Source organism: Rattus norvegicus, chromosome 1 (assembly GCF_036323735.1).
Source record: "Rattus norvegicus strain BN/NHsdMcwi chromosome 1, GRCr8, whole genome shotgun sequence".
In the NCBI taxonomy this organism is placed as follows: domain Eukaryota; kingdom Metazoa; phylum Chordata; class Mammalia; order Rodentia; family Muridae; genus Rattus; species Rattus norvegicus.
This window is the reverse complement of record NC_086019.1, coordinates 194,603,219-194,626,643: the sequence shown is the minus strand read 5'-3', so window position 1 is coordinate 194,626,643 and position 23,425 is coordinate 194,603,219. Positions and strand designations below refer to the sequence as shown.

Sequence of the window (23,425 nt, the reverse complement as noted above, 5' to 3'; positions counted from 1 at the left end):
ACCAAGAGCTGAGGACCCTGACGTCCAACTTCCCAACCTGTGCATAAGGTCACTGCAGCTGAGGCAGGTGGAGGATGTGTTCTCCCCTAGAGGGGCCACCTGGGGACCAGACAGGTACCCAGGGCTGACTTCTTGACTGAGACATCTTGGCAAGGCATGAGCAAACCATGTACACCAGAGAGACCAGCTTCAATGGACAACTTGCCTATGCATTCTCTGTCTCACATCCTTCCAAGGAGAGGAGCCTGTGCTCAGTGTACCCTGAATGCCCACCACAGTGCTTCTCTGATGAGCCAGACTCTGGCTTCTCCTTGCCAGCTTGCAGCCTGGTGTACACTCACTAGGTAACCGCCAAGCTGGCTGTGAGAATGCCACTGTCCACAAGATGCTCACGACTCAGGGTTCTTGCCCACACAGCCTGCAGGAGCTGATGGCCTCTGCTCGGTTACAGCCACAGTTGCTGATTGCTGTGAGCGGACTTGGGGTAGTGTGGCTTGTGTCTTGCTCACCTGCTTCCTGTTGCGTCATGCCTTTCTTACCAAGAGAGATAGTCAGTCCTGTTCACTTGAAAAATCACTGAGATTTGGTGCATTTCAGTCAGGTCACTGCCCTGACCCATGAGGGCTGGGAGCTGAGGGTGGGAGCTGAGTTTGTTTCCAGCCTGATTTCTCCCAAAGCCCCTGTACCTTCCCCTGCACTCTTCCTGCTTATCTGGAGCACCCGCAGTGTCTTGCTATCCTCCTCAGAGATGGGGAACCTGGCCTGAAAAGTCAGTGCTGATCGGAGCCACCAGAGACCAGAGCGCCTTCTAGCCTACCCTGCAGAGGATCGCTGTGCCTATTTGATATTTTTATCCCAACCCCCTCACATTGGCCTTGGAAAAAATGAAAGACATTAAGCAAAGCAGTAACCAGACCTGTTCCAGTGCCTTCTCTGCAAACAGAAAAATGTGTTTGCTATGTACGTGGGACTCCATGGGCTGCTAAAGTATTTAACAGCAGATAACCGAGAAGTATTAAAAAAATAAAATAGGGCATGGTGGGTCACTTTTGTAATCTGATCACTTGGAGGTCTGAGGTTGTAGGATTCCCATGGGTTTGAGAGGAGTCTGAGGTACACAATGAGTGTTGAAAGGATGAGCCCCTGGAGAGGGACGGAGGGAGGGAAGGAGGGAGAGAGGGAGGGAAGAAGGGAGAGAGGGAGGGAGAGAGGGAGGGAAGAAGGGAGAGAGGGAGGGAAGATGTAGTGGAAGTGAACAGGAAAGAAAAAGCAAACAACGTCAACAGCAGGACACTGTAAACTGGGCCTCTTGATTTCTCACATTAAGCCTTTCTCTGATCCTGCCAGTTTCTCAGGACAAGAATAACACAGAGACACTAACTAACACACCTCTGGCCATTCTGGACCTCCCTAGAACCAGCAAGAAGCACCCTGGCAGATCCAGCCATTTGGAGATATGTAGGCAGAGACGGTTCCTGTTGGTGCCAGCTACCCAGATGGCCTTGCAACACCTCGAGTTCAGAGAGGTCAGCAAGCAAAGCCAGCTCTCAGGCCCAACTTCTTAGATCAGTGCATCAGGCCTTTCCTGCTGGCCCACGTGAGTAGGAGCTCACACACTACCTTGCAGCCACACATTCCCAGGGTGAGAAGTGGTTCAGGGGCAGGTTGCTTGCCTAGTGTGCCTTGAGGAGGCTCTGGTTTTTACCACCCACAGAACTAGGCAGCAGCAGGAGGGTAGGGGTAGTGGGGAGGAAGAATGTGAGACCAGAGTCCCACTCAGGTAGTGAAATCGGAGCTCTGCGGACCCTGCCTGGACTGCCCCATTAATCTAAGTTAACAATTTGGGTTCTCGTTGACACTAGTCTCAGTTTTTTTTTTTCTTTTCTTATTCTTCTTTTTTAAAGAATGTATTAAAGGCAGGTTTATTGAATTCTTGGTCAAGTTCACTGGCCCCAAGGAAGGAGGCCAGGAGAGTGGCCATGGGGTATGGGGAGGGCAAGGTGCAGAGAGAAGGGGAGGAAGGGAGAGGGACAGGAGAGAGACGGGGATGGGGGAGAGGGAGAGCAAAAATGTAGCCTCAATCTTTAAAAGATCTATTCACTTTGTGTGGATGACTGTTTTGCCTGCATGTATGTATGTGCACTGTGCACATGCCTGGTGCCCCACTAAAGACGAAAGATGGAACTGAACCCCGGGGAGCTGGAGCTAGAGATGGTCATAAGCCATCGCATGGGAACCAACCCAGGGAGTGCTCTGAGCCACTGCGCCATCTCTCCAGCCCCCAACACTAGCCGTATGACACGAAAAGCACACAGATCTAGTGGCTACCGTACTGGGTAGGAAAGACACAGGACATTCTATCACTACAGAAGGCTTCAACGGACATGCTGATTCAAAGACTCTTACTGCTCCCAAAATCCATTGCGTTAATGGCCAGCACTTTAAAATATATACTTGAGACCTCAAGAACTCTCCTAGAAGAAAGGTTCCAGTCCTAGCTCTCTGACCAGGTTACATACTGGAGCCTCCATTTCTCTAAAAAACAGAGGGACACACAGAACCTCACTATAGGTTGAGAAGACACAGGGCAAAGCTAGGTATGAATTCATGACACTTCTATCCTGAAAGGGAAACGGGTGAGAGAACTTAACCTCAGCTGTCACGGACACGGCGTCTCTCTTCATTCTAGCTACACCACAGTTCTCTGTGTGGCTGTGTGGTATAGTTAGTAAACAAGTTCAGGAAGGGTCACAACAGTTCTTGAGGTCACAGAACTTGAACTCAGCCCATACCCAGGTCTGTGTGTGTCCTACTCTGCACCCTGGCCATGCAGTCTTTTCTGATAAGTCTAGAGGGGTATTGGGGTGGCTGGTATTGGCAGGGAGTCCTGACCTGCAGGCCCAGCCCATGCATGCAAGAGGAACACCATATTAGATGTTAAAATGGCCAGAGGCCAGCTCTAGCTCTAGGCTCCAGGCTTTCCCTATTAGGAGCCTCTGTTTCCTCCTATTAATATGAGGCCCAACAAGAATGCTCCCAGTTTGTTGTTTTTTTTTTTTTTTTTTTCCCAGCGCTAACCAGATAGCGCATTAAACATCCACTTCCCAAACCTTCCTCCTAAGTCAGGCCTGCATGTAACTCCCCCTGTTGACAGTAATGAAGGTCAAGCCCTGTTGACAGTAATGAAGGGCTGCAAGAAGAGCCTTGTCAGCCTGGGCACACACAATTTGGAGAATGACCACCTTGCCCTGAGACCAGCTCTGAACTTTCCAGTGAAGGAATGGTTATCTCAAGACTAAGACCGGGTGTAGTGTGGGCAGAGGCCACAACAGAAGGATTACCAAGAGGGAAGAGAAGTTTGTCAAGGTGATGGTGTTTCTGCCTCAGTCTCTGAGGAGGCTGGGCACCTCATAAAGAGACTTGGCACCTTTTCAAAGGACAGATTCATCACTTAGAAAATTGGTTTTCATTGTGAAACACAAAAGCCTCAGAGCACGAAGCTCGACGGTAAAGGGCTTCTGGACTCTTTTATAGGATTGCTCACAGTGACTGAGGGGCTGCTGAGACACCAACCCGTCCCGCCTGCTGTCTTTGGTGTCCTAAATTCAGTTTGATCTGTGTTCAAAGTCCATGGAAGAGCTCCTTGTGGGTGGAACAGGGCGAGTGGAATCCAGTGCACAGACAGCAACAGAGGCACGTGACTAGAGACAGGCTGGGCTTCAGAGGCCCCTATTCCTCCAGGGGAATAGCAGCCACCATTTGTGAAACGTTCCCACTGCATACCAGGCCTTGTCTTGAAAGCACCTCAATCCAACCAGGAAGCTGTTATTTTATCTTCCTAACAGTCTATTGTGTTAGAAGAATATTGCTCTAAAAGTGAAGCTAGGAGGCTCAGCATGGGAGCTGGGGGCGAGCGTGCGTGGGGGCGAGCGTGCGTGGGGGCGAGCGTGCGTGGGGGCGAGCGTGCGTGGGGGCGAGCGTGCGTGGGGGCGAGCGTGCGTGGGGGCGAGCGTGCGTGGGGGCGAGCGTGCGTGGGGGCGAGCGTGCGTGGGGGCGAGCATGGGTGCGCGGGTGCGTGCATGGGTGGGTGCGCATGAACGCTCTCATTGCTCTCTCTACTGAGGAAACCATGTTGGGGAACTTTTTTTTTCTTTTCCTTTGTCTGCACAGCTGTGGCTTCCTCTAACCTTATTCTTAACTTGAAAACCTGGTGTCACTGCTTGTAATCTTAGATGTTATGAAGAGAGAAGGAAGAATCAGAGACTGTGTGGGAAGATGGAGTGGGAGGGAAGAGGAGAAGTCGTTCTGTGTGGCTTTTAAGTTCCGCCAGGGCTTCCTCGGCAAGCAGCCAACTGTCTCTGTTCTGTTCTCAACTTTTCAACCCAGATGCCCTCTGTGAGTAGCCTAGGTCTCCAGAGAGCCTAAGCATCCGTGAACATGCTTTGATTCTCTTAAAATTTGCTATTAATTGAGCTGGGCGTGGTAGTACACACCTTTAATCCCCGGCACTCCAGAGACAAAGACAAAACTCATCTCTGATGAGTTCAAGACCAGCCTAGTCTACATATCAGTTCCAGGTCAGCAGGGCTACAGAGTGAGATCCCATCTCAAAAAGAAAACACACTAATAATTGGGCAGGGTGGCTGGCCGACCACTGTCCCATGTGGAACTGAAGACACCTCTCCTACTCTAAATAACGATCTGTGGAAGACATGGCAGTGTCCAAGATTGACTGCCTAAACACTTACCATCAAAATGTCAAGTTCCAGTTCTTGCACTAGCATGGAGGACGGTCCACAGTGACAGTGATAGCAAATCTGTTCTCTGACCCCAGGTCTCAGGCTTCTAGCCAGATCAGGATTGCACAAAGTCTAGAAATGCTCTGCAAATACTCTATCTGAGCTGGCTTCCGGAATGGGTGACCATGACTGAAAAGATACAAACTGTGGCTTGTCACCAACAATGCCAGTTGGATATTGATAGTCATAGATAGATAGATAGATAGATAGATAGATAGATAGATAGATACATACATACATACATACATATATATGTAATGCATAGATGATTAGATAAATGATAGACAGGTAAATAGATACATAGATACATAGATAAATACAGACACACTGCATAATACATAGATGATTAGATGATAGATAGATACATACATACATAAATATAATACAGATGATTAGATGGGTGATAGGTAAATAGATACATAGATAAATACACACATACATATATACATACGTACTACATAATACATAGATGATTAGATAGATGATAGATAGGTAAGTAAATAGATACATAGATAGGTAGATAGATACATACATATACATTAAAATACATAGATAATAGATAAACAGGTAGATTGATACATACATACATAGATGATAGATAGATAGATAGATAGATAGATAGATAGATAGATTATGACAGGCAGATATACAGACAGACTGCACCCACTTCTACATGGCTATGTATGATTGGTTTTCAACTCACCCTTTTGTTACCAAAAGAGCAGAACTGACACATCTCAGATACTGAAGACAGGGCTGACCCCTGGCTGTCTGTAGCTTGGGGAGAGCACTTGCCTAAGACACTGAAGACGACAAGTGCTACTATCGTCGGCAAAATGTTTTAACTCAATAGATTCTGTGGGATCAACTTCCCCAACCTCCTAACAGGAGAGTGAAAATTTGGGTTTGACCAGATAGGCAACTTGAAACATCATTTTGATGCTGAAGTACAATGGACACACACAAAAACATACATAAAGCACCCCAGTGAAAAGCCATCTCCAAACTGTTAGCTGGTGTCAGGGAAGATCACTGTGGGTATGGATGGGGGTGAAAAAGTGTTCTTTTCAGCCATTATATTTTCTTAGGGTGGGGGGTGGTGGTGTCTTTTAGTGGTGAGCATAGCCACCGGCCAAGATGTTTTAACTCAGACAAAAAACTCTGGAAAACAGAGATTGGCAGATGGGAGCCTCAACTCAGGTACACATACAGAGATCCCAGGAATCACCTCTACACTGGTATTTGGTGGTGTTTGGTAGCTGAGCTCATCACACTAGGAAAGCCTATCACAACACCACAGGTGCCTAGGCCACCAAGCACCAGGGTACACCTGTGTGGGCGCTGAATCAGCAGTTTCCCTTGACCCTCTGGGGAAGGAGATAAGCTTGCTGTCATTTCTATCCTACAGACAAACTGAGGTCTTCTGTATAACCAGGGAGGAGCAGAGAAGGGTCTCAGCCTGGACTTTCATCACACAGCCTCTGTCTGCATCCGCCAACCCTCTCCCAGAGACAGCTGCGGGCTTTGGTCCATCTTTACATGCTTGCCTATTGCCCCAGTCATGTACGCCCTGGCCTTGGCAAGATGCAAAAAATAAATAAATGAATCTAATTTTTATCATACATTTTTTAAGCTTTTTTTTTTTTTTGGTTCTTTTTTTCAGAGCTGGGGACCGAACCCAGGGCCTTGTGCTTCCTAGGCAAACGCTCTACCACTGAGCTAAATCCCCAACCCCTTTATCATACATTTTGACACCACTAAAATTCTAAATAGTATCTCTTTACAGATAGCAGCATAAAGGCTATTAACACTATATCTTGTACTCTCCTTTTTGAAAATACTAAATCGCCAACACCAGGCATGTGCTACTTTAAACACACCTACACACGCACACATGCACACACACACTCATACACACTTACACACACATATTCACACACCCACACACATATTTACACACACACGCATGTATGCACACACACGCTCACACACACTCACACATTCATACACACACACACACTCAACATTCACACACACACTCATACACATATTTACACACACATGCATGCATGCACACACACACTCACATTCATACACACACTCACACATCACATAGTAGATGGCGGCTGCCACATTGGCCAGGATGCTCCACATAATGTAAAAGTCCCAATAGGAGTTGGGGATTTAGCTCAGTGGTAGAGCGCTTGCCTAGCAACTGCAAGGCCCTGGGTTCGGTCCCCAGCTCCGGAAAAAAAAAAAAAAAGTCCCAATAGGAGGACAGGACAGTGCCTGAGACCTTGAGGCTGTAAACACTGGGATCGATCCTTCTGTGCTGACCATTAAGACTCAGATTTGTAAAGAGTTCCGAGGGCGCAGGAAAAGATGCCTAAATATTTCAATAGGTGAAATTATTCTTCAATTCTAGATAACAGTAACAATTGTGTAGCCTTACCTGTCTTGGAACTCACTCTGTAGACCAGCCTGGCCCCAAACTCACAGATACCTGTCTCCACCTCCCCAGCGCTGGCATTACAGGCATGTGCCACCACTGCCCAATCATTGCAATTTCTCTTAAGACTTATTTTTACTTTTAATTATATGTATGTGTGTGGTTAGGTATGTGGATGGGAGTACAGGTACCCTTGGAAGCCAAAACAGGGAGCCAGGGAGAGCCCTTGGAGCTAGAGTTACAGGCGCTTATGAGCCTTTGCCAGACATGTGTTCTGGGAACAGAACTCGGGTCCTGTGTAAGAACAGTAACATGGGCTCTTAACCATGGAGCCATCTCTCCAGCTCTCTCTTTCCTTTCTGGTCTATACTTTACAAACATGGCAGAAAAAAAAACACCCTAATTTCTAGTATTTACTCAGAAAATACTATTTTAAATTCTGAAGTGATTTAAACACTGAGTCATGAACTATTTATGGGACTCCTCTAAGCCTGGCCCCGAGCTTCCCCCGGAAGATGATAAAATGTTGGTGATGCTGAGAAGAAAGGTATTGGTACAGGCTTGTAGGGCAGAAGAAACTTCCTGGCTACACAGATATTTTTCCTATACCTAAAGCTGGAATGCAGGAGATTCATGCCAGTGAGTGCTGCAGGAGATGGTTCAAATAAAATCTGTCTGGACAGCTCAAGGCCACATGTGCTGGCCCAGAGTCGTGGGAGTTGTCCTTGTGGGGCAGCAGAAGCAGCTGGGAGCTGGGGGAAGTGTTGAGACTCGAAAAACAGGTGACCAAGCATTCTTTCAGCATGCGAAAATATGAATCAAATAATTTGCAAAACAGCCACAGCTGTTGGTAGGAGACACGACACAGGTACTAATTTAGACTCTAACACACATTCTCTCTCTCTCTCTCTCTCTCTCTCTCTCTCTCTCTCTCTCTCTCTCTCTGTGTGTGTGTGTGTGAGAGAGAGAGAGAGAAAGAGAGAGAGAGGAAGAGACAGAGAGAGAGAGAGAGAGAGAGAGAGAGAGAGAGAGAGAGAGAGAGAGAGAGCATGCACTTCTACAACCAAAGGTCTAGGTATTTGGCAAAGCTTATTCACCATGTCATGTCCACGATGCCTCCCTGTCCCTTAAGAGTAACTATAAACACCAGCTTCTGCAGGACCACAGGCAGCACTCGATCACTTGGGGTAAAGAGCAAGGGGTAAGGTTTGAATGGCTCCATTTGTCACCCACCCTCCTTGCCTGAAGATTGCTGTGGAGTGTGGCTTCCACTGTGACTAGCTACTCTTACTTCAGAGACTAAAGCAGTATTGACCTGTTTGCCTCAAAAGGGATCAAGCTACATTAGTGTGTCCATGCTAAGGACATAGGGGAGTAGCTTGTGACATCTAGGGGCTATAGAGCTCTCTCTCTCTCTCTCTCTCTCTCTGTGTGTGTGTGTGTGTGTGTGTGTGTGTATGTGTGTGTGCGTGCGCGAGTGCATGCACGCGTGTCTTGTGTCTGTGTGGGTATATGTATGTAGACTTTAATGAGTGAATTATATGTTGTGTGGATTATAGCTTAGTGGAGTTGTTTTGTTTTTAAAGGTAAAAGCTCAGGTGTGAAAGCAAGTATCCTTTCTGTCAACCACAGTGCTCCGAGTCATTCTTTCGAAACTGCATTACTGAAGCGCACGGAGGATAGAAATGGTTATCTGCCCCACCTCCCCACACGCACTTGGGACAGGGCTTTAAATGTAGCTCAGCCCCAAACTCCTGATTTTTCTGCCCCAGCTCTTGAATGTTAGGATTACAAGTGTGTCTCACCACCCCTGGCTTCCTCTCACATACAACAGCACAAGCAGAAATCCGCTCTCAGCCTAGTATGGTGGAACATGTCTACGACCCCAGAACTTGGGAAGTGAAGGCCAAGGATGAGGAATTCAGTCATCCTCAGCTTCTTGATGGATTTGAGGCTATCCTGAGCTACGTGAGACACTCTGAAACAGACAAACACTACTATCCTTCACGAAGTCATCTGTCTAAGGAAGGTGCCACAGGCCTTGTGTCACTGACCTTTCTGCTCCTCCCAAGTCTCTGGTCTCTGCTGAAGAGCCTTTCGGAGCGTGTATCTCGAGAACTGAAGGTGAGGTGGCTGAACCAGGCCCTGGGCTCTTTCTGAGGTAAGGAAAGAAAGTGGTTGCTAGGATCAGATAGCTGGGGAGAGCCAAAATCCATGTTAGAAAACACATTTCCCATTAAAGACTCAGTGGCCACTACACCAACATCTCTAGGAGGAGAAGAAAGCTTTAGGCAGCAGAGGCTTGGAGCTGCTTTGAATCACATAGAGCCCTTCTACCTAAACGATTCTACATTTGAAAGCAGCTGTGTTTGCACACCAGAAAACATGACTGCCTGCAGCCTGTCAATCAACCACGCACAGCCAGTCAACGCTTCGCGCTTTTCCAGTGGTTTTAGATGAGTTAAAGCACAAGGAAAGGAACAAGACACGTCATCCAAACAGTTCCCATGCTGCCAACAACCCCTCCTACAACTTCAGAGTCCTAGCACATCCGGAGAGGGTAAGAGGGGACACTTAACTCTTCAGATACGGGAAAATGGGCCTCCTGAAAAGCACCCATCTGTTGGATTCACTTAACACGAGGGTAGGGATCATACTGGATCTGAACCTATGGGTGCTGCACCCAAGTACCTGTCAGTGAGGACTTCTGGAGCCAGGAGGTGCAGCTTCTCGTCACTGCTTTCATCAGGCTCTGGAGGGGAAGAGACACTCGTCTTCCCGTAAGGAGCTGGGAGTTGAGGGCCCAGCGGTTCCTTGGCCTGCTGGCATCCAACCTGGCTGTCCCCTGGAAGGGTGGCTGTGTCCTCCATCACCTGAGTCCTGTTGGAGCATCCTGAATCCCGATAGCTCCCAGGCGGTGCTGAGTCACCTGCCTCATGGGGAAGCATCCTTGTAGTACCTGTTTCAAGGAGGTCACCAGACACCTCTGCCCACGTCTCAGGCCTGCTTGGGGTGACATCACCTTCTGCTTCCTCAGCAGCTCCTGCCATGTTGCTAGGCCCCAGGGGAATCGCCAACACTTCTCTAGCCAACATTTTGGGGCCATCCTGGTTTTCCAGCACGTTTTGCTTATCTGAGGTACAGACAGCAGCTTCCAGCTGTCTCTCACCCCCAAGTGTGGAAGGGATCCAGGGCTCACTGTTGGATTCGGGCATATTCAAAACACTTCCATGAGGAGAGGAGCCATCCAGGGCACAGGTGGATCCTAATAGATTACTTGGACCCTTGGTGTGGACAGAGTCCTGGGCACCATTTATTCCGTGTGGACTGTTGCTGGGCAGCGTTTCCAGGTACTCTTTTACAGAATGGCTTTTGTCACCTTGAGAAGAAGCCTCATCTGCATCTGCATGACTCTGGGGATCCACAGGGAAGCCAGGAGCTGGTTCTGCAGGTACCCCCTGAACAGCTTTAGAAGAGGGAAGACCCACAACTAATTCCTGCCTGCTTCTTGCCTGCTGTGTGTGAGCCTGAGCTCCCTGGCCAGGCTCCCCAGTCCCCTCTAGCCTCTCACTTGTCACTGTCAGTGGGACACGGGTCACCTCTCCTTCAACAATGGCACCTGGCAGGCTCTCCTCCAAGGCTGCCTCCGCCAGACCCATCAGCTTCTCTGGTGCTGGATCCTGGGGAACTGGATGAGAAACCTCAGCCTTGACACCTGACTCTTGCTTCTTCTCCACCTGGAGTCCTACAGGAGGTACAGGGAGAGGGGCAGCAGCCATTCCTTGCACCCCATCTGGAAGCTTCCCTGAGTCCAGTGAGATCACGGGGCCCTCAACCAGCATACTGCTTGGAACTCCTGACTTTTTACTAGGCACACTATGGGTCCGATCAGCAGCCAGGGCTCCAAACACAGACTGCTCAAAGATCTTGGTGATGTGCTCCCTGAAGTCAGGAAGCCCCTTGATTACGCTGGGCTGCTTGGAGCTTGCACCCTCACTACCTGATGTAACAACCATCAGGTCTGGGGTAAGTTCTACTGCCCTTTCTCTGCTGCCCCCTGTCTCTCCTGCTGCTTCCTCGCTGGCAGGGCACACTGCAGTCTCAGAGGGCCTAGCATTTGTTTCTGGGGTGGCAGCCACATGCATCTCTCTTGCCACCTGCTCATCTCTCACCAGGAGAGGCATCCTGTCCAGGTAGGGCGTGAGACTCACATGTCCCTCAGTGGTTCCAGCTTGGGGGATACCATCGCCATCCCCTGCTACGGAGATTTCCCCATGTGCAGTTCCTGGTTGCAAGTCTGTGGTGAAGGAGACAGCAGGGCTCTTTCCAGGGGTGTCGTTTTCCACAGGTGGAGGCTCCTTTATAGGACTTTCATGAGGTGCTCCGGGGTCCTCAGAGAAAACAGCTCTCATGCTAGCATCTTCGGCATCCTTCTTGGCAGCACCACTGATATGCAGGTAAGGGGTGTCAGGCACAGTCTCTTCAGGTGGTTCAGCCGGCAGAAGGCTCTGTGGGCCTGAAACAGCGCGGTGTGTCAGAACACCCACAGTACTTCTGGGAATCCCATTCGATTCTCCAGCTGGCAGCAAAGCATCCCCACAGCTGGGCTCAAGCTTCGCAGGCTGGCGTGGCTCCTTCAGGGTGGAGGGGAGGCTCTGGTCAGCCTGGAAGAAGCCACTACTCAGAGCAGCTTCTGGTGCCTCTGACGCCTGCTGCATCTTGGGGTCTCCGTCGCTGGCATCGACACTCACCTCTGCTGATCCTTCTTTACTATCTTGTTCCTCTGCTCTCCGGAAACTTCCAAGAGGACTCTGTTCTTCTGGACCTAAGGTGGCCCGCTGCTCCATATCCAGCTGTGGGACCGACTCTTTCTGGCTCTCATCACAGGCCTCGCTCACTAGGGCATCGTGGGCGGGTGCGACTCCGGGATTGGTAGGCACTGGGTCTGGAGAGCAGTATGCTGTATCCAAGAGAGCTACTGAGTCAGGTGGACCAGGTGGGGCCTCCGCTATGTTTCTACTTGCTGTCTCTATCTTCTCCAAGCCCCGAGGCGGAGGCAGGACGCCAGTGGCTTCAGAAATGCCCGAGTCCCCACAACGTGCTTCTTCACGCTGGCTTCCTGTTTGCAAAGCATCAGCCAGCTCCTGTTGGGACTTGCTCAGCCCCTGCCCAACACAGAAACTATCCTTTCCACCCGAGTGTCCTGTAAGAGAGGCTGAAGGAGGCTGGATCTCCGAGGGTTGACTGTTTCTGCCCGTGTTCTCTTGCTCATTTCCCCCTAGTGCAGGCAGCTCTTGTCCCAGTGGGGTTGACAGTTCTGACATCTCTGACGGTGCCCCTCCCAGAACTGTACCCTTGGGTGATGAACTTGGAGTATCGCACAGGCTGCCTTTGGAGGGAAGTTCTGACCCCTGTTCCTTTCCTCCTTGAGTAGACAAGCTCACGTCTGCCCAAGGCTTCCCTTCCTCAGACACTGGGATTGGAGAAGGATCTGTACTCTGCTCCTTCAGACCTGGGCCACACAGACAAGCCCTTTGCCCATTTGTAGGTGACTGGTCCTTGTCACAGAGAACAGCAGAGATGGCTGCATCTGGGTCTAGTTGAGATGACAGGAGAGGGTTCTGTAAAGGTGGTGGGAGACTGGCCTCTGGGCAGGACAGTTTTCTCTGACCGTCTTGTTCCAGACGGGGCACGGTAAGTCCGTCGCCTATTGTTGAATTTTTCCCATTGGGGGGAGATGACGTATCAGCATGATCTTCCTGTCCAGGTTCAACCTTCTCCAGCCCACAAGGTTGGCCTGGGGACATCGGCAAGCCTTGCCCGGCACAGCTGTAGGGCTGATGCAAGGGTGAGTGGTCCTTCTTTACTTCCAGTACATCCTCCATCTCCGCAGCTCTGGGTGCCTCCTCCTCCATAGCTGTAGCAGGCAGGGCATCCGCTTTCTCAGATTCTAAAACAGGAAGTGACTCTGTTGCTTCCAATCCTCCCCTGGCCTGAAGCATGACAGAGCTTTCAGTCTGCAATCTTGAACTTTCCCAGATGGCATCTTGGGGAAGAAAGTGCTCACCAGTTCCATCCGATGCGGAGGACAGGATGGGGTCCTCCTCGTGGACTTCGTGCAGTGAGGTAGCTGTGTCGGTCATATGGGATTCAGCAACCTCCTGCCTAGGTGGCTGTGTTGAGTCCGAGCTGGGGACAATCTTGTTCTCTTTATTACTGTGTAGCTCTGAAATGTCATCTTTCTCAGTGTCCCCACGGGGCTTGGCACGAAAGGCATGAGACTTCTCTTTGTCATGGTTCCTAAGCTCTGTACCAGCAAGGGCTCTGGTGGCTTCTTGCTGTCCCTTACGGTTGTCTCCATGCGGTATGCTTTCCTCTCTAGCCACAACTCTATTTTCAGTATTCTTGGAGGCCTTGGGATCATCAGTTGGTCCCATTGACCTTCTAGAACTTTCATTTGAAACCTGATGGGAGAAAGGTGGCAGCAACAGCCCTTCTTGGATTGTATCATTTCGCCCCTGCAAGAAAGGCGCAGGAACCCACTGGAGGCAGCTACCTTCAGGAGGTTGTTCTTGTGTTCTTCTAAGATCTGATGTTGGCTTCAGTTCCACCACCCCTGGACCCATCTGTCCTGTGGCAGCCAGATCTGCAGAAACTGACATCTTCGTCTCAGAAACAGCCTCCGTGGGTTCTTCTGAGGCAGTAGAACTCCAAGCTGTCAGGCGCGCAGTGGGACTTGAAGCCGTATGTCTTTCCTCTGTTCCAGTGAATCCAGGGGCCTTGGCGCTCAGAAGCAAGCTCCCACCCGGCTGGCTGGCTGCTGGCACACAGACAACTTGCTGGGGCTCAGCTCCTGATGTCCCTGTCTGTGGTTGGCTCTGAGCGCTGCTGGTGTCCAGAGTCTCTTCCCAGGAGCCACCGTCTGCTCGTGCTGTGGTAAGGCCTTGTGGGCCTGAAGGTAGTTCTGCAGATGGCAGAGGCATTCCCACTCTCAGCTGACAGCTTTCCTGGGAGGCAGGGCTTGTTCCTGCTCCAGGGTTAGCTCCAGAGTTGCCTTTAGAGGGATGGCAGCCTCCGAGAAATTCCACGTGTTTGGCCAAATCCATAGGTAGCACTTCCGATCTGCCTTTTTTACTGTCTGAGGATCTTAGGACTGAATCTTGTGGGACCATGGTCTCAAGTTTTGGGGGGCACTCAAGGACAGCTGAATTTTGCATCCCCGGCTGAGTGGCAGCAGGGGCTTTAGTGACTGACTCTGGGGAGGAACAATTGTCGATATCATCTTTCCTTTGGAACTCAAAGTCACGAGGCCAGTCACCCTTTCCATAGAGCAGCTCTGTCTTTGGCTCCTGGAGAGGAACGAAGGAAATTCCTGGCGATTGGCCAGTGCAACTGGAGGATGAGCTCTGTCCCTCTTCCTTCAGCTCTTGGTCTCCTTCAGCACTGGGGGTTCTGGCAGCCACTGTGCGCTGTGCGGGGCCATCCACTTCAGGAGTAAATGTCAGTAAGATATCCCCTGGCCCGTTGGGGGAGGGTTCCACTCTAAGGTGATTTGTGAGGGGACCATCTTCAGGTACTTCCGCTTCTGAGTTTGCCAAGCAACCTTCTGAGAGGCCCTCCGTGAAAGGCATGGAGGCTGAGGGGTACGGCTGTTCCCAGGGCAGAGATGATCTGGGCAGTGGAGAATCTTCTGGGTCCCTGGCTTCCTGTGGGTGCTCCCCTGGCTTAGTCACCTCTGGGGACACAGTGCTCGGATCCAGGCTGGCAACACTTTCAGAAGCAGAGCAGGAGGCTCCAAGCCCAGTGCTGCCAACAATGAAAACATGTATCGTTTCATTGGTCCTCACAATATGCCCAAGACAGAGCCACATCCAGGCAGAATGACACCCATCTGACCCCCACCAAAAGGCTACCAGGTGCCTCCACCAAAAACATCCCAACCCCATGCAGCTCCTTCCATAATCACCGTACATGCCCTTCCATATTCTTCAAAAACCAATGCAGGAAGTCTCAGGCATCCAGGTGTGGGACTTCCCATGCAGGCCAGTAATGAAAGGGAAATACGGAAATTCATTGAAAATGGTTTTAAATACAGAAAATTTCCTTTCATGTGCGCATGTGCATGCGGGGTGTGTGTGTGTGTGTGTGTGTGTGTGTGTGTGTGTGTGTGTGTGCATGTTGTGTGTGCATGTTGTGTGTGTGTGTGTGTGTGTGTGTAGGTGTACACACATGTGGAAGTCAGAGGACTACCTAGAGTGTTGATCCTTACATTGTTTGAGACAGAATCTTTTTGTTGATTTTCTGCTGTGTACACCAGGAGTGGTCTCCTATCTCTGCTTCCCATCTTCCCTTGGAGCATAGAGGTATAGATGCTTGGCCAGCTGGCTTTTGTGTGGCTTCTGAGGGTTCGAACTCAGGCCTTCATGCTTGCTCAGCAGGTACTTGTATCTGCTGAGCCATCTCCTCAGTTCCACTAACCTCATTTTTCTGAGACAGACTGTCTCACAGGCCTGGAGCTTGCCGAGCAGGCTGGGCTGGCCACTGAGCTCCAGGGGTGTGCCTCTCTCTGCCTCCCCCTCCTGCCCAGTACATGGATTATAAGCATATACCACAATCCTGTCGTTTTTAAAATGTGCATTCTGGGGACTTAACTCAGTCCTCATTCCTGCCAGGCAAGCACTTTCCTCAGCTTCCCCGGGAGCTTTTTAATAGACAGACAGACAGAGGGGCAAAGGTGAACAAGTTCTGGAATCCTTTGATATTTGGGGGAAAGGCATAAGTTAGAAAAGCTGTGATTGGAAGTTGAAGGCTATTCATTTTTGTCTGTTTCGTTTTGCTTTAAACACAGGAGCTCACTATGTAGCCCTGGTTGTCCTGGAATTCCCTTTGTAGACCAGGCTAGCCTCAAACTCATAGAGATCCATCTGCCTCTGCCTCCCAAGTACCGGAATTAAAGGCATTTGTCATCATGCCTGATGAAGGCTATTCTTGAATATAGTTAACTGTTCTCCACAATTTACGGTGGTCCAGTGAGGCATAGCCCCCAAATCACTTGTCAGTTAAGTGGAATTTCTCTGCTGACCAGCATACATCACCTGAGAGCTGAAATACCTTCGCATCATGTTTGTCCTAAGATGAATACACTTACCTAGGCAATGTGTGAGAAAAGCGCCCACTATGACACACTTGGAGAACTGAGGGGCACTTGGCTCAGAATCAGGGCACTGCGACCACTTACCAACCCCCGAGTTAATGTGATAAAATTTGCTGCTATGTTTGAATATGTGGCTCAGTTCTCAATTATTTTAAGTACATTTTTGCTTTATTTTTATGGTTTTGAGACAGGGTCTCATGTAGTCCAGAGGTGCTGAAACTTGCTATCTAAGACTGACCTTAAATTTCTGATTCCCCTGCCTCACCTCCCAAGTACTGGGATTATAGGTGTATACCACCACACCCAGATACACTTTAATTTTGTTAACAATGTAATGGCTGACACAGAATCATGAAAACACCTTTATGTGCTTTCCACTTGTAATAGTCTAGACACCTCCCTTTCGGGTTTCCTATACTGTTTCTCTAGGGTTTATTTTATTTTATTTTATTTTATTTTATTTTATTTTATGTATAGTTGTGACTCTATATATGTACTATGATTAAATATTTTATGGTATAGAGAGAAGTTACTTAAGGCAGAATTAACAGAAATACAGGTTTTCTATTTAAATTTTTAAACATTTTATTTTTAGTTATGTGTATGGGTAGGTGGGTGGGTAAGTGCGTGTGTATAGTGCTCACAGAGGCCAGAACGGTTGTTGGATTCCCTGGAGCTAAGGTTGTAGGTGGTAGTGAATCACCTGACATGGGTGTAGGGAACCGACCTCTGGTCCTCTGCAAGACAGCATGCACATTTAACGGCTGAGCTACCCCTCCAGCTTCTCCTAGGCTTTTAAAAGTCATTGTCTTAGAGTTATCATCTTAAGGAGCAAATAGCAAAGGAAGTTTATAGAACCTCTGATAACTGTTACACACACACACACACACACACACACACACACACGCGCGCGCGCGCGCGCGCGCGCGCGCGCGCATGTACTTATAGACCCACTATATTCAGAAGAAGGTTTCTACCCTCCATATCCCATGGGAAGTGTCCCATACAAAGCAACACATATGCATTCTCATCCATGCAGGATACTTAGGGTGGAACGGTGGAGTATATTATTAAAATCTATAGGATTGGGGCTGGGAGATGACTTGGTGGGGAGCTTCCTTGCTAAGCAAATATGAGGACCTGAGTTTGGTTCTCCAGATCCCACACAGGAGACAAGTGTTGTAGTGCTACCCCAGCACTGGAAGAGGGGGGAGAATCATGCAGATATGAGGGGCTCACTGGCCAGCTAGTCTAGGCAAAACAGCAGTTCCAGATCCAACGAGAGACCTGGTCCCCAAAAATAGGGTGGGCCCCAATCTGTTTCCAATTGCATCATTGTCTGGAAGAGAGCTAGGAATACAAGCTTTGTAATGATTTGGAGTGTCAATTTTGTTTTGTTTTTATTATGTCTGACAAGATAGAGTTATCTAATGCTTCTTCAATTACCTTTTTTTTTTCTTTTTTTTTTTCGGAGCTGGGGACCGAACCCAGGGCCTTGTGCTTCCTAGGTAAGCGCTCTACCACTGAGCTAAATCCCCAACCCCCGAATTACCTTATTTTAATAAAATAAATTAAAATTAAAGAAATAAAGGGGGTTGGAGATTTAGCTCAGTGGTAGAGCACTTGCCTAGCAAGCGCAAGGCCCTGGGTTCAGTCCCCAGCTCCGAAAAAAAAAGAGAAAAAAGAGAAAAAAAAGAAAAAAGAAATAAAGGGGAAAGCAATAGAAAAAGACTCAACGCCAACCTCTGCCCTCCATGCTCACACGAGTGAGCACATTCAAACACACACATGCACACACATGGCATACACACTATCCACAAACCCTTAGAAATATGTGCTGACCTGTGTGTTCCCTTGAATCTGTGTTGATGCCCTGGGCTCCAGTATGACTACTTGGGGATTAGTGAGAAAAGTTAAATGAGATCATGGGGTGGGTGCCTAATCTAGGAGGACTGGTGTCCTTATGTACAGGAATAGAGACAGCAGGGGTGCATATGCAGAGGAGGGCCACATGAGGACACAGTAAGAAGATGGTTTCTGTAAGCCAGAAATCGAGGGCTCACCAGAAACTAGCCCTACAACACCTCCACCTGAGCTTCCAGCAGCCGGCACTGTGAGAAAATACCTCTGTTGTGTAACTGGCAGGCTGAGGCAATCTATGACGGCAGCCCAAGTAGACTAATAAAGCAAGCCCGTGGGCATCTACTGAACGGGCATCTGTTCTCCTTTCTTTCCAGTGTTTCTGAGGTTCCAGCCTTTCCAAAGCAACATGTTGAGAAACAGGAATGTGTAGAATGGTGTCAGCGCTTGGCATGGATCATCTCATAAAACCCAGTAAGCAGTGTATGCCATGGGTGTTGCCCCTGCTATTTGCAGATGAGAACACAGAACAGGGAGGCTGAGCCTAGATCACGATTGGACATCTTCCTCCTCTCCCTTTGTGATGCCTGAAAGAACAAAGCCTCCCAAGGAAGACAGGAGGCTCTCTACTCCACCCATTGCAGCCTCTCTTGCCAAGCCAGTCACCTCTGCATGGGACATCATCTACGTCCTTCAGCGAGGTATGGACACCCCAGTGCCGTGGCAGCCATCTTTGCCTGACGCCTGTTCCTGCACCTAAGAGGAGTGATGGGTGCCTGAGAACCCAAGATAGAGCAGGCTACAACTTCAAGCAACTTAGCATTTTCTGACCCCAAAGCAAAGCCAGCAGGGTAGAGAATACCGGGAATGAGAGATATACTCCAGTGTACATGTGGTCATCCAGAACACGAAGACAGCACTGGCAGACATGTGCAAAACTGCTCCGAGTTTGAGTAAAGCATGCAGACTTGGCCTTTTGCAAAGTACCCAGGAGGGAGCCAGAAATGGGACATGCAGCTTGATGGGCCGTTCCCATCGCTGCTGTGATCCTTGCCTGGAGGTTTTTTCTTTTAACAAGGACTTTACATGTCAGAATGTTCCACCCCTGAACCAAGTCTAACAGTTTAGCAGAGGACGAGACTCATGGTGTTCCTATTTGTCTCCTTTCCAGCCCCCTTTATCCCACAGGAAATGAAACAAACAAAGCCATTTCCACAGCTGCCTTCTACAGGGACTGGCAGAGAAGGGGAGTCAATGGCTTCCCTTCAGGATGACTGAAGTCATCACCAAGCGAGACAGGTTGATGTTTAGTTGAGTTGGCAGACAAAGTGATGAATCAGAGAAAGGTTTGATAGAATAGACTATGCCCAAATCTCATGAAAAGGGAGAGGAAAGGGGAAAAGGATGAGGCAGTTTTACCAGGATGGTTGTACAGAGAATGAGAAGGAGCCAGAAGATTAGAACATACTGCCAAGGTTAGTATGAAGTCAAACAGATTCAAGAGAGGCCAAGAGAGCAGCAAGATGGAGTCAGTCAGCTTGGAAAGGCGTTTGAGCTAGAACAGCTGAGTTGAGCAGCCAGTTAGAGTTCAGAAGAGTTAGAAAGGGTGAGCTTATTCAGCAGTAAGTCTCAAAGGCTGAAAACATTCTAGGCCTGGATAAGATTGTGTGGAAGATAGAAGCTTCCAGGACCAAGCCTAGGTTAGCATAAGCCTCTGAGAGGTTAGGTGCCTCAGATGAATAAAAGATACTTTTACACTATAGCATCTCAAAGAAAAACCCTTGAAGGTTCAAATCAAGGGATGTGGCAAAAATGTCCACTCAAATATAAACATGTCACCCATTCTAAATTAAACCCCACCAGTCCTCAGAAGGCTGAGGCAAGCAGATCTCTGAAAGTTTGAGGCCAGCCTGATCTACAGAGCTAGTTCCAGGATAGCTAAGGCTATTAAAAAAAAAAAAAAACAACTTCTGTCTCCAACAAAAACAAGCAAAACAACCCCACCAAACCAGTCACTCATGAAAAAGTGTTTTGCTCAGAGAATTGGATTTCTTTTATCTTGTCACCACAAGATAAAAATTAGAAATTTTTTTTCTTGTAGAAACTGTGGTAAGTATACTGTTGCCCTATGCCTTTTTTATAGGACTTTCAGGGTTGTTGAAATAAATTTTATGTGGCAAGAAATGCAGCAAAAAACAGGGGACATAACAAAAGCAGCTCACGGTAACTGAAATCTGGAGTGTGTGTGTCTCTATGTGTTTGTGCGTCTATGGTTACCAATGAGGACATATATGTGTGTCCATGTTTGTGTGGAGACCAGAGGTAACCGTGAGTATTGCCTTCAGGTGCCATCTATATTGTTTTGACTTGGTGGGTTGGTTCTGCTTTGTTGGGGAGAGTTTGTGTATTTGTTTGTTTTAGTTGTTCTGAGGTAGAGTCTTTCACTGGCCTGGAACTCACCAAGCAGTTGGCTGGCCGGTGAGTCCCAGAGATCCTCTTGTCTCAGCCCTGGAATTAAAAGCACCACCCACCCAGCTTTCGAAAATGTCTATTCTCCGGGGTTGGGGATTTAGCTCAGTGGTAGAGCGCTTGCCTAGGAAGCGCAAGGCCCTGGGTTCGGTCCCCAGCTCCGAAAAAAAGAACCAAAAAAAAAAAAAAAAAAAAAAAAAAAGGTCTATTCTGAGATAGATCTTAAGTCTTCATGCCTTGTGTGGTACATACATTGCCACCTGTGCTCCCTTCTCCAGTCCCGAAATTCTTGTTTGTTTGTTTGTTTGTTTGTTTGTTTGTTTGAATAGTTCTGGGGATCTCTGCCACTGAGTGTTCAGAGAGTTTGATGACTTCCCCGGATGTGGTACCATTTGTGTACATGTCTCCTGAGCTCAAAATGTGACAGAAAGATACTTTTCAGACTAAGCCCCAAGTTCTGGTCTATTTCCTCATTTGTCTCCTTGTAAGTCACTGACCCATGTGGAGGGAGAATGGGAAGGCTGTGAGTCCTCGTTACAGGGAACCAGGCTGCTTTAATATCAAGGTCATGAAGACATCCCAGGCTCCTGCCACAGCTGCGGGGCTGATCTTGGGAAGATTAACGGCTGTCAAGAGTTGGCATCTGAGACCATAAACAGACCCACAGACCCAGGGGACTGCAAACAAATGCATTGTCCCTACCCCCACTCCTAGAAGGATCACTTCACTATTTCCAGAACAAATACCAGTGTTTTGCTGCATCTCTACTTTTAAAACCAAGTTTCTTCCTTAGAAACTGGATAGGCTGTTTCAATGTTTTCAGAGTGTCTGAGCTGTAGAAGGTCATAGAAAAGACTTCCAATTAGAAGAGAGTTCTCAGTAACAGGAATGACTGCTAAAGGAGAGAGCAGGAGAGAGATGGCAGTCCCTGCAGATAAGGAAAAACTGTCCTATTGTGACATGGAAGGGACATGGAGTGTAGGGGTAGATGAAGGTGACAGTCTCCCTTCCTTGGGGACATGGAGGTAGGTGTCTAGGGAGACTAAGACAGATTCCTAGGCCAGAATGATTACCAGAGAGGAGAGGGCTGAACAAAGAGAGAGTTCTAGAAATAGGAGAGGTCCGACTGGTATGTTCGCATACAGATATCGTCTGAGACCAGATACATGCCAGTTGAACGACCAAGGAACAAACCTCAGAGTCACACAGAGCTGGGACTAGTTCTGGTTCCCACCCGCCAGAGTGGAAAATGTTCATAGCTCACAAAGCATCTGTCAGGGGACCAAGAAGGGTTTCGTCTCCATGGTGGGAAATTAACCCGCTCATAAATATGGCAGTGGCCTCACCTTCCAAGGCAAGATTCGAAAACACTGAACTGTTCCAAATAACTGTCCCAGAGCAAAGTTCAAGAATATTTATAGAAATATAAAAATATCTACTACCCAAAAGCTTAAAACTCACAATGATGTCTGGCATGCAAAGAAGCAGGGACAGATGAGGCATGAGGAAAAGAAAACACAAGTCATCAAAACCGGCCCAGAGGTCACAAAAGGTATCATGGCGCTAGGGGTGTGACCCAGAAGAAGAGTGCTTGCTTAGCACACACGGAACCTGGGATTAGTTCTCAGCATCACAGAAAGAACCATGTTTTCTATGTCCACTGAGCCTGTCAAACACAGAAATGGAAGGTATAAAAAGACCCAAACCCTATCTCCAGGGGTGAAAAGTGGAGGTGTGACGCAAAGACAAACTGGTTGAGAACAGCAGATTCGACACTGCAGAGAAATAGGCTAGTAAACTTTTTTTTTTTTTTTTTGGTTCTTTTTTTTCGGAGCTGGGGACCAAACCCAGGGCCTTGCGCTTCCTAGGCAAGCGCTCTACCATTGAGCTAAATCCCCAACCCCTAGGCTAGTAAACTTGAAGGCGCTGCAACAGAACAGCAGATTCGACACTACAGAGAAATAGCCTGGTGAACGTGAAAGTGCTACAATAGAAATGTCCAAATGGAGGATAGAGACTAAAGGAGAAGCATGGAATAATAATAATAATAATAATAATAATAATAATAATAATAATAATGTTATTAATTATAGTAATAATAACTTATTATTATTATTATTATTATTATTATTATTATTAAAGTTTTTGTTTGTATTCGAGACAGGGTTTCTGTGTAGCCCTGGCTGTCCTAGACTCGCTTTGTTGATCATGCTAACCTCGAACTCATAGGAATCCACCTGCCTCTCCCTTGTGAGTGCTGGGTTTAAAGGCATGTGCCTCCATGTCAAGCCTCTAGAACTATTAACAAGGTGTGGGGCAGCTGCCAGTGGGTGAATCCAAGTATTGCTGGAGTCCTCAGAGAAAGACAGTAAATAAAAGAAAAATGGAGGAGATGAAGGCTGAAAAGTTTCCAACTTCAATTTAAACTGTAAACCTATGTCATAACCAAGAATGTCAACGATATGTACAAGAAACAGCAAAAAAACTGTATCAAGGTATATTACCATCGAATTGCTTAAAGCTGCTGAAAAATAAAACAATAAAAGCAGGGGGAGAGGGGCTGAAGAGATGGCTCAGCGGGTAAGAGCACTGGCTGCTCTTCCAGAGGTCCTGAGTTCAATTCCCAGCAACCACGTGTGGCTCACAACCATCTGTAATGGAATCTGGTACCCTGTTCTGATGGGTCTGAAGACA

The 23,425-nt window shown here is 48.2% G+C and overlaps 1 protein-coding gene across 25 annotated transcripts in view; it reads right to left on the bottom strand.

Annotated features, from left to right (window-relative positions):
- Positions 1–23,425, bottom strand: part of Tacc2 (transforming, acidic coiled-coil containing protein 2) — a 211,725-nt gene that overhangs the window by 131,509 nt on the left and 56,791 nt on the right. For 18 of the 25 annotated variants that reach the window (XM_063263499.1, XM_063263507.1, XM_063263617.1 and 15 more), the window contains 2 exons: positions 9,940–15,054; positions 9,303–9,404 (listed from right to left, as the gene is read on the bottom strand). The exons of 5 other annotated variants lie outside the window; for them this stretch is intronic. In XM_063263499.1, coding sequence (XP_063119569.1) covers positions 9,303–9,404; positions 9,940–15,054 — 5,217 coding nt within the window. The remainder of the gene's footprint in view (positions 1–9,302; positions 9,405–9,939; positions 15,055–23,425) is intronic. 2 more of the 25 variants (NM_001004415.3, XM_063263474.1) reach the window with 1 other exon arrangement.